General features: G+C 36.0%; 1 protein-coding gene across 9 annotated transcripts in view; it reads left to right on the plus strand.

Annotated features, from left to right (window-relative positions):
• The window catches only part of Tenm2 (teneurin transmembrane protein 2), a 1,173,780-nt gene that overhangs the window by 344,139 nt on the left and 813,286 nt on the right, over positions 1–16,355 (plus strand). For 6 of the 9 annotated variants that reach the window (XM_063230744.1, XM_063230743.1, XM_063230746.1 and 3 more), the window contains exons 4-5: positions 9,259–9,333; positions 12,742–13,017. In XM_063230744.1, coding sequence (XP_063086814.1) covers positions 9,259–9,333; positions 12,742–13,017 — 351 coding nt within the window. The remainder of the gene's footprint in view (positions 1–9,258; positions 9,334–12,741; positions 13,018–16,355) is intronic. The other 3 variants (XM_063230747.1, XM_063230748.1, XM_063230750.1) reach the window with 1 other exon arrangement.

Consider the following 16,355-nt stretch of genomic DNA (forward strand, 5'->3'; position numbering starts at 1 on the left):
AAAGAAAACCTGATTGAAATAGACATGTTGTTGTTGCTGTCCTTGCAGTCGGTCATGGATCTAAGAATGTCAGTTCCAATGGTCCAAGACGCTGCAAGATTATACTTTTACCCAATGGAAAGCAAAACCTTGTTACATAATGTTGATTAATTGCTGTAGTTGGAACTTACACTTAAGGAGTAATATAGTCCAGGTATCACACAAGGTCTTAATGCTTTCATTTTCTTCCTAACATGGGAACCATCCTTTATAAGGACAGTGTTTCCATGTTGCATTTACTATCTCATTGAAAAAAATAACTCAGTGTATTTCATATAGTTTAATTTTTCTGTGTGAGTCAAGATAGCCTTAGTACATGATGAATTCACTGTTATGTGTGTATAAAATACATTCATTCCCAGAACTTTTTGAAATTTACTGAGTTTCAGAGAGTCCCTAACAGCACTCTGTAACTGTACTAAATTCCCTGGTCTATGCTTTCTCTAACTCTTATAGACGTCAACTTCCTTGGCTCATCCACATTGTCCCAAAATATCACCCACAATCCAATGACTCCACCATCTCCTACTCTTTGGCATTCAGGGAAGGCATTTGTCAAATGCTTTTTTTTTTTTTCAAAGGATGCAGACTTAGCATCCAAGAAAGATCTTCTACCCTGAGAAGCACAAAAAATGGGAGTTTCCTGAGCTATTCAGAAGTCACACGGCATACACCTCTGACAAAGCTGTCTCCTAAACCTTTGGACAGTGATGGCGAACCTTCTCATACTTTCAATGATACAAACAGCCCGCTGTGGCACGTGTACCTTAGCTTTGCTGGTACTGCTCTAGGACCTCCTTCCTAGGTTCAAGTAGAAGCAAGTTGTCCCATTCCATCTACCATCTGCGCATCCTGGTTTCTGCAGCCTACTGCTCCACCTTCCTGCCCATCACCTAGATGAGCAACTTCTACTGTTATCCAGAACCCTTACTTGTACACGGAGCTACTGGCCTCTAAACTGTGCCTGGAGTTCTGTCACCTCTGTCTTAAATGAGCGAGTCTTCCACTGCTATCAGTACACACATATCCTGCCATTTTCTTTGCTTCTCTTCACCCCTTTCCTTCACCATGCTCCCCTCTGCTTCATGATTCTGCAGCAAATGTCAGCTTTGTCAATCTTGTTGCCTCTGGTAACTCTTCCACATTTTCTAAAAGTTGCAATCTAGTAAGGCTGTTATGTATATCTCTCCAGATAATGGTTCTTCCCAAGGTCCTCAGTGATTACGATCCTGCTCTGTCATAATTGTCAGTGTTTGCTTCTCACGTTGATGACTTATTAGTAACACTGAAGACAGACAGGAGCTTTCTCCTCTTTGATTCTTCTTCACTTACACTCCTTCTGCCACAGCCTTATGGTTTTTCCTCCTTCTACACTGGTGACTTTTTGTTTTCTTTTGTTTTCCCCTCTTTGCTCTAGCGTTTTAAATTCAATCACTGAGTGCTCAGGAGACGCGTATGAGTCTCTCAGTGTGCAGGACTCAGTCCTCGGAAGACTTTTCTCTCTACAGTTATTCCAGACTTGTGGTCTTACCCAGTCACCTCTCAGTACTTCTATCACTGACTGTAAAATCTTTCTCCTATAGTAGATTTCTTTCTAGTATATCTCGCTACTGTATCAGCATCTGCACATGTGCATCAAACACACACTTCAAATTTCACATGCCTGTGAATCCTGACCTTCTGTGCACGCACACAAACACACAGTACACCCACACAAACATCAGCTCATCTTGTCACTTTCCCCATCTCATCGATGGCAGCTCCTCCTACTAGTTTTTAGTCCAAAACGGTTGACGCCACTTCAGACTCCTCTGTTAATACCAAATCAAACGTGCATTTCATTAGTACATCCTACTTCTGCCCACAACTCCAACACTTCCTTCCAGATGGAGCATAATCATTGTCTATTAATGTATTTTATGTGATCTCAGTTCTATTCTTACCTCCCTTTCCTTAATATTCTAAGACAATGAACAAAGCAACCCTTTTTCAGTGCACATTCAATGATATCATTCTTCTCCCCCAAAACAATGAAATGACTTTCCATTTCATTCTGAGTAGAAACTAAGGTTTTAACTCTCTACAGGATCCTGCTTTCTCCCTCGTTCTTTGATAATTTTAAGGGCTCCACCTTTGCTTACCACATCCCAGCTACAAATCCCCTTTCCTGTTTATGGAACATGCCAGGGATACTCTTTCTTGGGCCATCTGCACTAACAGATACAGGAAAGACTAACATCCTCAACTTCTTTAAGAATTTGCTTAAATGTCACTTTCTCAGTGACTTCTCCACTTCAAATTATTGAAAATATTCACCAGTGGCCTTAAACTACTCTGTTTTCCTCTCACAGACTATATCACCTTTTATGATCCTACATATCAAACTTTCCATTACTTAACCATTTATTGTTTACTGTAAAGTATAATCTCCGTAAAGTCAGACTCCTTGATCAGTTTTATTTGCTGATAAATCTTAAGCCTTTTTAGTAAACACCAATAAATATTGTTTCAATGAAAGAATTTGTGCAGATATGTGTAGGGCACTTTACCTTTGTTCAGTTAGCTCTAGAGTCACATTCTTCGAGTTTACATTTTTTTGTTGCCTGTCTGGCCCAAGGGAGTCAGCAGTCTTCTACCCTGGGGATCCCCACCTCATGAATGAAAGTTGGTTACAGTAATGAGGATTTAAATATGTTCACTGGTATTGCTGTTTGTACTACAACTGCTACTTTGCATTATTTTCTAAAATATGCTGTGTTCTAGCCATGTTATGAAGAACCCTATGGGCATAGATATTTTATCAGCAAAGATATTATTAAGGTTATGTTGTAGATGAGAAGGCTGAAGGTTAGGAGTAAGGAGTTAATTAAATTGCATGTGATCAAACTATAAGTGGTAGAGTAGAAATTCAAATTCTGGGTTACTTGCTTCCAAAGAATGCTTCACCACAGAAACACGTAGTCACTCTCAGAGGGAGAAAAGAGCGTGGGCTTCCTGGCAGTATATCAGTCACAGTGGTTTTGTTACATGGACCTTTGCTTCAAAACGCTATTGACTGGAATTTTAAAAACATGCAAATAGATATATTCCTTTGTAGTTTAATTCAAGATATGAATGTGGAAATGCTGATGGATGTGACCTAGTAGGAAAAATGTATCACAAATATTTTTAAATATAACTCAAGGATGAATGATCCAAAGATTTTATTTTTTTTAGGTTTATTTAATCAAAAACTTGAAGCAAAAATACAGAGAATAAGCATCCCTTATCACTGCCAATTAATAATCATTACATTTTGTCAAGTTTATTTCACATCTTCTTTCTCAATTTTATTCTTTTCCCTCTATCTCCAGAAATAATTATCTTTAAGGCTTTGATGTAAGACTTCCAGTCTGGATTTATGCAGTTTTGTACAAGTATCTAAAATAACATAAAGCATTATATTTTCTTACTGTACTTTGTAACTCTAACATTTATAATCTAAGATCTATTCCTTTTAATAATAAGGGCAATTACTTTTATAATTCGTTACTCATAAAGTGCTATTTTGTGGCAAGTAATGAGTGACAGTAAAAATTTGTGTTTCTTTGGGCCACTTTTTCAGTGACATTTCTGTCAAGGGACTATTGAGATAAGCAGTATAAAAATGAAATCACTTAACACGTCTAACTTTGGTGACAGTTTGGAGTAGGTAGTGGGAAGACCTTATTTTGTAGAAAACCATCAGTTAATGCTGCTGTATCTGCTGGAATACTCCTGAGGCTACTGTCTGTATTACTTGTAAATTCACCTATCACATATTGGTGGTGATAGTCACAAGTTACCTTGGTCTATAGCTCCAACTGCATACGGAATACTATGCTTTAGTGGAAAATTAATCTCTGGCATTGTGGAAACTGATTAGTTTACAGTATCACCCCGTAACATGAGTATATCAGTGCTGAAGGTGTAGTATTTCAGCTGTGATGACAGAGGATTATTTACCCTATTTCACTGGCTTCTGCCTTCTATTCCTGAATTCATTTTTTGACTTTGGCTTAGTGTGACTTGACAACTCTCTGCAAGTCAACAGCTGCCAGATGCTAAATGTAATTAAGGCCTTACACGTATTTCAAACTTATGACATGTGTTTGGAACACAGGAAGCAAGGTAGGAAAGAAAGAGAAGGAAAAGTCTTGACTCAGTTTCAATTACCCTCTTCCTGTTTGATGGATGGGAAGAGACGCTAGGAAACTAAAGTCTTGCCATTTTTGCGAGTTCCATGGCTGGATGCTTAAGGTGGGTTCTGGAAAATATCTCAGTGCTAATATAATCAGTGAGAAATTATTTTACCAACAAGAGTATATCATTAATATTTTCCTTGAAAATATTTTTGGTTACAATATAGAGTCTGATTAGTAACTGAGGCAAAATGTGTCCAGTACGAATGTTCACCTGATGGTAGACTGTGATCTATTCATTTGCATAGAACATTTTTTTTCAAGGATGAGAAATTCAAAATATTTTTAAAATACCAAGAAAATGGTAGAAATGGTCTTTGATAAGTGCTGAGAATGTAAATATTCTTTGCCTTTGTCAAGCTTTTATTTAATGTTTCACTTAATATTCTCTACTGTCATTACCTTTGTATTTGAGAAGTTACGATTAAAATTCACTCAGAAAAGAGTAATGCTAAGCCTGTACATAACTATAATAGAAACTTGAATGTATATAAAGCAAACATTAATAAAAATATCAAGATAAACCCTATCATACTGGAAAGTTTCAGGTATTGATAGGACAAATATGTAGAAAGTGAGTATTACTGTATAGAAATATATAAAGTGCTTATAACCATGAACCATAGTTGAAAGGAGGCATAAATGCTCAAATTTTAAGTATAGAAAATAACAGCTGAATGAACTAAAAAAAGGGGGATGATTTGCATATGTTAGTATAGAAATTAGCACAATTAAAAACATACAACATGTATAATCAGAAAAGTAAAAGGTAGTTATTTAGAAGAAGAGAAAATAATAACTACTAAAAACCAACTCAGAAAAGAAAGGGACTCAAATAAATAAGGAAAGTAAACAAAAATATTGTTCTACAAAACTAGTGGAAATACTTAACAACTCAAAAGTACATGGATAATTTTGTGCCCACCCATTTGAAACACTGATGAAACAGGTATGTTTCTATTCATATTTCTCGTGCAAGAATTTTCTAAATTACATAAGAATAGAAACTTGTGGTAATACTCTTATCAAGAAATAAGCCCTTTATCTCTGAACTAGTGACAATCATAATAGTGACCCGTGGCTTGAGGTGACTCCAGTAGGCAAGGTTTAAGAGTTTTATGATCTAATTCTCTGCAGCCCTGTGTAGGTATATGCTATTTTATGTCCACTGTACCAATGGGCAAATGGAGACTCAGTGGAATTAGCTCCTTCTTTCTTAATCCTAGGCTGTCTATATTAGCCATTTTATACGGCTAGCGTCGTAATTAATTAAAAACCTACGTGGCAACAGCTTAGAACTACACATGTCATATTATGAAGCCCTCAGCAAACGTGAGTTAACGTAGGGCCCATTCTTAAACAGGGACAGCTGCTACCACAGCTAACTCATGACTCTCACTTTTTTTTTCCACTCCAAACTTTTAAAAAATTCATTTGGAGAGGCAGAGTTTTACATGTTTAAATGAAAGCAGGCGTTTGTGATGTTCTCACGTAGGATAATGATCGGTATAGTTTTAAATACTGGAATTGACTTTCCCTCTTGCAGGGATTCCCATCAGCCAGAAAGAGACTCCAGCTACCTGGGTTCCTGAACATTTCACTTCTATTTATGATCTGCCAGTTGTTCTGCAGGACCTTTTGTTGTAACTGCTTTTGGGTTTTCCAAATTGGGCTTTGTTCAAGGTTGGAACAGGAAAATGCCACCACCTCACAGCATAATGCCACATTCACCTTTCTCTTTGAGAGTTACACAGCTTATGGAAAAAAACGAGCACATTGGAAGCTTTCCTAGCCATTTTGGGCTTTCCTTGACTTGTAATGGGTTCACTTGCATTAGAATATTTCTAGTTATAAATTGTAAAATTTTTAACACATTAGAACTTTTCACAGATTCAAATCATGAAACTAAATTTTGAGACACATAGCTCTAACATTTTAGATGTTATAAGGAAAGGAAAATAGAGATTCTTGAAATACATTTTTGAACTATAAATATTTGTGTTAAATTTCTATGAATCATAATACATGTACACTTACTCTGTAGTTTTAAGCTTGGGATTTTTGGTGAACGGTATTGTCAACATTTGGGGAAAATATCTGAATATGTTAAAGCAGATGAACTTTAGAAGGGCATTAAAAGACAGTTCATGTGAAGAATTTTTGTAAATGCAAGTATTTAACATTAGAATTCATAAGTAGTTTCTTTAGTAGCATTCAAAATTGTGATCCCTGAGCATACAAATACATAGCTTTATTTGTCTGAAAAATTTTTGATATGGTTGGTTATTGTCTTATATGTTGGTTAGATTCTTAGATTAATTATTTTGGATAGCCAATACATATCTACAACCATTCAATACCTAAATATATTTATAAAAAGTAAAGTAATGATATAGCAATATGTTTTATTAATCAGAGAGGTGAATTTTATCTTATAATTGCCATATTTTTATAACAAAAGCTGTGGTATCCATCCAGTTTACTTCAGTTACTTTGATGGAAAGAAATACATTATAATTTTTTGCTTAAAAACGTTCTAGAAAATTTCAAGTCTGTATTTATATCTGACTTTAAAATGTAGACTCTAACATTTGCTCAAGAAAAGTGACCCATGTTTGTTTACAAGAGATTCTCTTTGTTTTTAAATGAATCATCCTGGAAAATCTCCATTCTAAAAAGAAATTAATTTATAAACAACCAATATTTTACATTCAATGGTAAGAATAACTTATTGCAACCTTTTCTTCAAAAATAAAACTGAAAACAGTATATTTTCTTAATATTTATAATATTCACTATTCAACTATCCAACATTTTTTTCAAAAAGGTAAAAAATAACTTGGGGTTTTACATAACATATATTTTATGCCAAAAATATATGATTACACAATATTACATTCTTAACGTTAGGCTTGCATTTTACAGCATGATCATGGGAGATGAATTTTGGGCAAATATATGTATATATTTTTTATGTATTTCTTAATTTCCCTAGGGACTACTTATTAACTTTTGGTTCAAATAATTATCATTCCTCTTTCAGGTTACTATTTTCCTTGTTCTTAGTCTTTTTTTTTTTTCTGTTTTCTGACTTATAGAACATTATGTTATGAAACTCTGGATCTTATTTAAGTCTTCTGTTTTAGTAGGCCTCCTCTGGCCCTGAGCCAAAATAATAAGTAGGACATTGCAATTTGACTGTCATATGTAGGTGAAAGTCTCTTGGTTCAATTCACAAGGCAGAAGGCGAAGGTGGGGTGGAGAAGGGACACATCAGTGCTGCTAGGGGAAGCTGAGTTTTGAGAATCTCTGTTAGGATTTTGCAGGTACTACCCTGGTTGAGCAAGAGAGAAGAGTCTCATTATATTTCTGCATGAGGCCTCTTCTGACCATAATGTGGAAAGTAAGATTAAAATACAAAATCTCCTTCTCACTACCAGCATGAGGAGCTAGGACAGACTTTGCTACTAGGTGAGGAGAAGCTCTGGCTCACATTTAACCATCTGCAATTCTACTAAGTCATTGGGGGGGGGTTGTGACCACAAATGTATTTTTGGCTTAGTTTTCCTGCTCCTGTTGGTGTTTCCAATTGTAGGTTTCTCCCCCACTAGGTTTGGAGTATAGGAAGTAATATAAAAACCAGGCAATTCAGCGTCATGTATCTCCTTGGGTTTCCAAGGCCTTAAAAGGTCTGATTTCTTTCTTCCTTTCACAATCTTACATGTTTTTATACATAACATCCAAAAAATTTAGCTGTACTTATTGAGAAGAGAAAAATAAGACTTCCATCTATATACAAAGGCAGAAAGTTGTGAAACCATCTTTTAGTTTCTTAACATCGTATCAATAATACCATTTCTCTTTTCTCTCATTGACATGCCTTAATTTTGCTTGATTCTGTGGACTTGCTCATGATCCTGTTTTCTTTTCTAGTTATCTTCATGAAAATCTGAATTTTTGCCAGCTTTCCAATTTAATCTCACATTGTTTTTATAGTTCTGTCTGACATCAGTAAGGGATTGATGAAGTAGACATTGATAAGGTGGTTTATATTGAGAAATGATACTATTAGTAAATGGACAAAATGCATGCGGATTCACTTTGTAAGTGGTCATTAAATGTCTCTTTTGATGTTACAGTGTTTTTTCCTTCCCTGCATAAAATGGATTGTCTTACACTCAAGGAGCTTAGTAGCATTTAGATAATAAGTGTTTTGTGTGTTGCATACTACCACTTACTACAGTTAACTTTTTTTCTGTTTGCCCTCATAGTAGAAAATCTGTTCCAATTCTGACATTTTTCAGTGCTATTTGTATACCCTGGTATTACCATGACATGATAATTCTGACTTAGCTACATATGTGCTTCTCCTAGTGAAAGGTTATTTCAAAGTATGAGAAGTTAGCAAAAACTTAGAAAATAAAGCTTTGATCACATTGTGCCAAAATATTTTTCCTTGGACTTGTGTCCTCAAATAGAACTAGTGGGTCAAATGGCAAGTCATGATATCTATTGCTAAATACACCCTAAAAGACTTGTAAAGAGGATTTGGGATATACACTGAGGTTATGATCAAGAAAAAGCCAGTGAAACTTCTCAAGAGATTTACTTTTAAATGCTTATGTTCCCCTATACTGTTACGAGACATTAACACTTTGTCCCTACACTTGAAATGTGGATAATCATTTATTATAAAAATGATAGTGACCTGGGTATCATAATATGGAGTCACACTGGGCAATTTATTGGCAACAGGCATATATAGCTTAAAATGAAATGGATTTCAGCTATGTATGCATCACTAGTGTTTACTCTAATAAGCAGTATTAGGGAGGTTGGAGTCAGAAAGAGGGTAAACGTGTTCCATGAATGCTGAAATATTGTGCCTCCTCTTTATCTTTCTACAAGATAGTAAAGAAGGAATGAAACGTTGACTGCTTTCCACTAGACATCTTAGCTTGGAGAATCACAATGACTGCTTTCTCTCTTCCATTCAAAGCTGCCATGGAGCTTAATAAAGACATAAATACACAAGATGAATTAGAGCAAAATCAGTCTTCCACCAATGAGCAAAGTAAGTGCAAAAAAATAAGTTGGCATAGTATTAAAACTTCCCCTACAGTCTTTTATATTCCAAGCAGAGTGCATAATAAGGGGTTTCATGATGCAAGAAGAACCACCTGAAAATGATTGAAATCAGTTCATAGAAGAGAAACTTTTGTTTGGAGGGGCATGGTGGCTTCCCAGTGCTGTTATCTGCCAGGTGCACTAAGCATTCACCTAGTCTAGAGGCGCATTGCATAGGCGAGCTGTGAAAGCATGACCCCACATGACTTCGCATGGCTCACTATCCTCTTCTATAGTATTTATTACTGCATAGATTGCACCTTGTTTATGTGATTCTTTGATTAATGTCTCTTTCCCAGTTAGGCTGTAAATGTCATAGGCTATTTTTATAATGCTTCTTGTTATATCCCCAATGCCTAGCGTATCACTGGAACCATATATATGTGTGTTGAATGATTTAATCAATGATAGACCAGTTTTTCTTCTTTAATCTATGGCTCACCAACTTCTTGTGGTGTAAGTCAGCAGAGAGAGAGTGAGGCTTGGCTCCCATCTGTGCCAGGTAATTACAATAGAGTTTTTATTTGTTTTGTCATATGAGAACAAAAAGATAGGAACTAAGATTTCTGAAGAACATATGGTATTGGAAAAATAAAGATGAAGATGAGTGTTGAAATACTTTTTTGTTGAAAGATGAAAATGAATTTAGAAGGTAATTTTTGCAGAAAATGATTTCAGTTTTAGAGGGAAAAAAATCTTCCTTTATGTAAACCAAAAGAAACCTACTCATTTGCTTTTCCTTGTGAATGCCATGCCTCACTTCCCATTTTCCTTATGGCACTGCTCATTGGTGGCTTGGAAGCTAAAACTTGAAGTTGAGATTATTAAAGCATACTTTTGCTTTGGTAATATTTATGATCATTTTAATATTTATGCATTGTCCACAATGATTTCATTTTGCTTTAACATAAAGATACCAGCTTGAATTTCCTATCATGGAGGAAATTCAGTAAGAGAGGACACCATGTGAATTTCATTACCTGTCATGTCCCATGCTACTATTGCCTATTATCACTTGTACTCAGATCAAAAAGTATGTGGGACTTCCTGTATATAAGCATTCTTTTATTCATCGTCTGTTTTTTTTTTTCCCCATAAAGTCTTTCAATCTTGGGCTAGAGAATGAGATGAGAAGCTGTGAGAGAAGATGCTTTATTATATAGCCCATTTAAAATCTATGAGTTAGCTAAAACTTATATAGAAAAAAGGCATGTTTTAGTTTGGGTTGCTTTAATTTATTAAGGGAAATGCAGCAATAACATTTTATGAACTCAAAAGATAAGATGAGAAAATCTGAATAGTAAACATCTTTTTCCAGTTACTTTAAAGAAAGCACCATCATAGAAACAGGATATATTTTTTTCACTACCTTATCTTTATACAGTGTGAGACATAAAAGCATTTTAGTGCAGAATTATTAGACAATACCTAATTATGAAGGAGGCACAACAGAATATATCAGACAGAGAGTTTCAGGCCAGCCTGATAAATGGTGCCTAAAAAATAACCAGCAAAGCTCAGCCTCGTGCCAAAGGCAGCGAAGACTTCCTTCTTCCTATACCACCCCATGCCCAGAGGAGTTTGTACCTGCGTTAGGTGCCTAGTGAGTAAATCTCACATTGCTGGAATAATTATGTGTAGAACTGGGTTCATTCCATTTACACAGTTTAATAAGGTGCTGGCAAGGTCACTGTACAGTGAAGAAAGAAAATTAAAAAACAGTAAAAATACATGTGTCCACTGCAAATTACAGTCATACTAAGTTACCACAAATTGCTTAGTGTTTTTTAAAATAAAAGTTGGAAAATGATACTACTCTGGATTATCACAGAGTGTATACTTATATCGATGAGTTTTGCAGAGATGAATTATCAGAATGGCTGTAAGGTCATAAATATACTGTGTATATAGAGGGCCAGCCCTTGGCTTTGCTATTTATATTTTCCAGTTGTAGAATAGAAGTGCATTTCTTTAATGCATTCTTTTCATCGTCATAATTTGGTTAAAGACAAAAGAAATCAGCTTTTTCGGTTCACAGTGTGGACCATGTGATTCCACCCAATTTGCATTGAAATCTTAAAATATCTTGTTGTGCAGCTGAGCAGAAGGGCAAACAAATAGAGCATTTAGGTGAAGAAAATGTTACCCAGCTGACTTTTCTCTGGAACTGCTTTACACTGTAGGAAGAACATAAGGTTGGGGTCTGCAGAGACCAAGGTGAATCATGGATTGGCCACTCATTCAGCTGTGAATACACTCATTCAGTATTCAAACTCTCTTTGTAAATTGCTGATAGCAACACCCTAAAGTCCTTGACTGTTATGAGATTTCAATGAGATAAAATCTATAAAGTACCTGACCCAAATTTGATACATAGTAACGTGAGTGTCCAATGACAATGTGATTCTCTTTGCTTCCCATCAACCATGGGTGATGTTTTGTGTGCCTCCATACACAATTTATTTTCCAGAGGGAAAGCCCACTGGCAGCTTTCATTGTTTGTTAACAAAGAGCAATTATTTTATATGTTTCAACTTGCACTTCATTCTTTATGTTGATTTCAGCAATATGTTACATATATTTATTTTATAAAAAACAAGTTGACTTGAGACCCATAGTGATTCTGAGAGGAATTTAATAAAGAATGATACCTAGATTTTACAGATTAAAAACAGGATTCATGGAGGCAAGAGAAGTGTCACAAATGTGAATTTTACCAGTGGAATAGGACAGGCACTGCACTCTTCTAGATGCATCTCTGCGATGTTAGAGAATTAAGGTTGTATGATATGAGAGCCAGAAAAGGGAGCAGGTTTAGGGTTAGCTCAGTTTCTTCCTCTATAAAACGATGCCAACAGTGTATTATTTCATGATGTTATAAATTCAGAAAGGTATTTTATAAATGTAAAATGAAATTTGCAAATTAAAAAAAATACTCAAATAAGCACTTATATGCATTGTGTAGGATAATGTTAAATCCAGTGGTTTTTGTTGTTTGAGGTGGTGGTGGTGGTGTTTGATATATATATATATATATATATATATATATATATATATTTTTTTTTTTTTTTTTTTTTGGCTAAACAGTACTTTCTACCCAACAATGTTAAAATCCCTCAATCACTGCAATGAAAGCTACACAGTCTGAAGACTGATGTTCACTGTTGTTTTTCCCTGACTTACACCCACATACTACATACTCTTACTCAAGACCTGTTTCTGCATACTATAATAGCGTCTTGTCTGGTCAGATACACTTGCTGGATGAGAATGAGGTCTGCCAGCTTTTTGTAAGGATACATAAAACGCTGTCAAGCATGTGTCTTAATTTCTGTCTTTGTTGCTGTCCCTCTAGGAACAAACTTCACCCTTGCAGAACTGGGCATCTGTGAGCCCTCTCCGCACCGAAGTGGCTACTGCTCCGACATGGGAATTCTCCACCAGGGCTACTCCCTGAGCACAGGGTCTGATGCTGACTCCGACACCGAGGGAGGGATGTCCCCTGAGCACGCCATCAGACTGTGGGGACGAGGGATAAAATCCAGGCGCAGCTCCGGCCTGTCCAGTCGGGAAAACTCGGCCCTTACTCTGACTGATTCCGACAACGAAAATAAGTCAGACGATGAGAACGGTAGGCCTGCTTCTTAAAATACCTTTCAGTGTTCTCTGCCATGCCCACCGTGGGGCTTGGGATTTGTCTGTGTGTGTGTGTGTGTGTGTGTGTGTGTGTGTGTGTGTGTGTGTCTGTGCACGTGTGTGTGCATGTGTGTGTCTCTTAATAAGAGGCATAAGACAATCATTCATTTTCTTTTCAACTGACCTTGTCTACCCAGGCTGAGCTGGGGGAAAATAAACCAGCAACCCTCAAGCACACGAGAAATGAGAAGAGAATTTTGAAATCACATTTCGGTGATAACACGGTTTTCAGGTATAGTCGGTGGGTCTTATTAGCAAGTAAATTACATGGCAAAAGAGGCAGCTTGATAAACTGTGACCTATACCTTGAGAATGTCCTCTCCACACGAGTTTCTAGGTCTTTGTATTGATTTCCCCTTCTCAGTAAATGGCAACCCGGGTTATTTTTTTCATGAAGATCTCTTAAGAATCCTACCTTATCTTAGACTTTCATTTCCAGGCGGCATCGCCTCATATCCGTATTGAAGATCAAACTTGGAACACATGCTCAGGAGCTAATAATGACAAATCAGAAGAGAACGTCTTCAGAAAAGTCTTCTCTTCCAGGTTTACTTTTCCCCTGGCTGCCGATGTAGGTTAATGGCTCCACATCTTCCATCACAAATCACTACTGCCCATCTATTAGCTTTGTAGGTGGTTTTAATGAAACTTTGAAAATTAAATGCTTCTGATCATTAAGCAGTAAATACAGGGAAGCCTGAGCAAGTCATTTAAGAGATAAGGTGCTTGTTTGTGGATTTCCTAGACTCAGAACTATGTTTAGTCAAATACAGTTTTTAGCAGATAAATTGCACTAGGTACAGCTGATTCCTGAAGAAAACATCAAATGCTCTGCAGTTTGTTATGAATAGACTGCATGTTTGCTAAAAGAATTACCATTAAAATGTTTACAAATAGATGAGTTAAGAATGTTTATATAAAATATTATAAACTTCTGCTAGAGCAGCTTTAAGTATCTTCTTTCATTGAAAAAAGAAAAAGAAATTTACAGTCAGACAGCTTGTTGTGAATGCAAAAACAGAACTAAATACCATTTAATCTTGAAAGTGTTGAAAATACATCATTTTCTCAGTAAGTTGCACATATTCAAAAGATATCACTTTGTTGCATTTACATCTATCTTTAATTTTGAAATAATTTATTCTACAGTGGGACAAGGGGATGTGTCTTACTCAGCCTCTGTTCCTGTAGCTAATCAAGGTGTACTTACACTCAAGGAAAGATCCGTACTTGACTCCTTTTGAATTTTAACATAATTCTTACACGTAGCACATTCAACATTCTGAGGTGCTTATTTGATAGGAAATTACTTTTAGAAGTTTCCGTGAAGGCATACATTGAATTCATTTACTGATGTCCTTTTTCAACTTGTGTGTGTCAGATACTCTTTGAATGGAGACAGTTTGATTGGCTAATAAATAAAATCACTTGTAATCCAAGAATTTATGGTACATTTTAAATAAGGCATTTTAGCCGGTCTCCCATGGTTGCCAATCTCACATCTCTACAAGGAAGGAAACATATGTATGAGGCTCTTTACACAGATTTATAGAGTCTGTACCCTCTTCTTTCAATTCTCTCCATATATGAATAGGTATATGTATAGGTATATATGTGTGTGTATGTGTATCTCCATCTACGTCCTGAGCACAGTCAGTAAGGGAAGGTTTTCAGAGAAGCCAATTGAGAAAAGAATTCTTGCTTTGAATTTGTGCAGAACTGCTTTTGATGAGAATATGTTATATTTAATTGTGTGTTTGGTAAACCAATAATAGTTTCTTTTGCTCAATATTATTTGGAACTCATATTCAAGCAATTTTGACTTTGTGAGAGTGTATATAAATTGTTGCATTTAATAGGCAATAAACCCTAGGCTATCTTGATTTTCCTGTAATTCTACTGATAGTACAGTCAGGATTGTATAAAGAGGGATGTAGCTGGGCGTGGTGGCACATACCTGTGATCCCAGCATTTGGGAGGCTGCAGCAGGAGGATCATTGCAAATTCAGTACCAGTCTAGGCTACACAGTGAGCTCAGAGCCAGCCTGAATTGCATAGGGAGACACTGTGTCAAAAAGACAAAAAAGTGAAAAATAAAAAAGAGGAATGTATGTGGGTGCATCTGGAAAAGTCGGTAAGTGACATTGAAGCCAAAGTCCAAGTGAGGTGATAGTTATTTTTAGATATGCAGAAAAAAAAGTTTTACTTTTCTTCCTTTTAAGAAAGTTTCAAGGGGCTGGGGATTTAGCTCAGCGGCATAAGCGCCTGCCTTGCAAGCAGGCAGTCATGAGTTAGATCCCCGGTACGGATAAAAACAAAAAAGACAAAAAAAAAAAAAAAAAAAAAAAAAAAAAGAAAGAAAGTTTCAGTATATCATATATGCAAATTATGTACCTAATACAGATTCCGATCTCACCTGTGGCAAGAAATAAAAATTTAAAATTTGCATGTCTCACCCTAAACTCTTTGAGCAAAAAGAAAGTAATGTACAAATAGCTCTGCAGCCTGAAGCATTAACGTCACCAAACTTTTTGCTCTGTCTCTCTGACCAACTCTGTTTAGCTCACAAAGAAATCAATGTTTTCTCACATCACTGGTTTTATGAAGTTTGGGAATGTATTATCATATAGATTGACAGTTGCCCCTCTGGTCCACACTGCAGCATGGACACTTACAAAGCCATCATTAATTTCTCACACTTGGACCCAGCAGTGGCTTCCTCCATAATAAACACTGTGTCCTTCAGAACCAAATCAATAGCCTTTTAGGTACGGCTCTCTTGAAAGGGAAGTCACAAAATCTATACCTCGAGGAAGAAGCTCTTCAATTCAGCTTTGAGGATGCATGATCATCAAATGAACTTTTCTGATTTGGTTATATGGCAGAATTATTTCACACAGATATCTCACAATGTGTACTTAAAATTTTCCTTTAAAAAATCTGATTGTGATTTTGCCGTGCAGGGTGAGTGAACTCAAACCTCAAAAAGCAACTTTTCTTTCTAGAACATAATGTATGCAATCTTCAACACCATGTAACAAGACCTTTTGATACTGCTCATGTTTCTTTCTATATCAATGTTGATTTGACTTCCTATGTGCATCTGTGTTAAAAACAACCCATTAACTTGACAGTCCCATCATGCTGAATGTATTGATGAATTTATTTTGTTTTACTGTATTTTCAGTGTAAAAAGTACAAAGATATTACTACTCACAGCTCTGTACCTTACCCTGTCTACATGATTGCAAAATTAATATTGTACTGGCAAGG

This window comes from Cavia porcellus, unplaced genomic scaffold, assembly GCF_034190915.1.
Source record: "Cavia porcellus strain 051 isolate PalLab524CR breed Dunkin Hartley unplaced genomic scaffold, mCavPor4.1 scaffold_19, whole genome shotgun sequence".
Classification (NCBI taxonomy): Eukaryota; Metazoa; Chordata; class Mammalia; order Rodentia; family Caviidae; genus Cavia; species Cavia porcellus.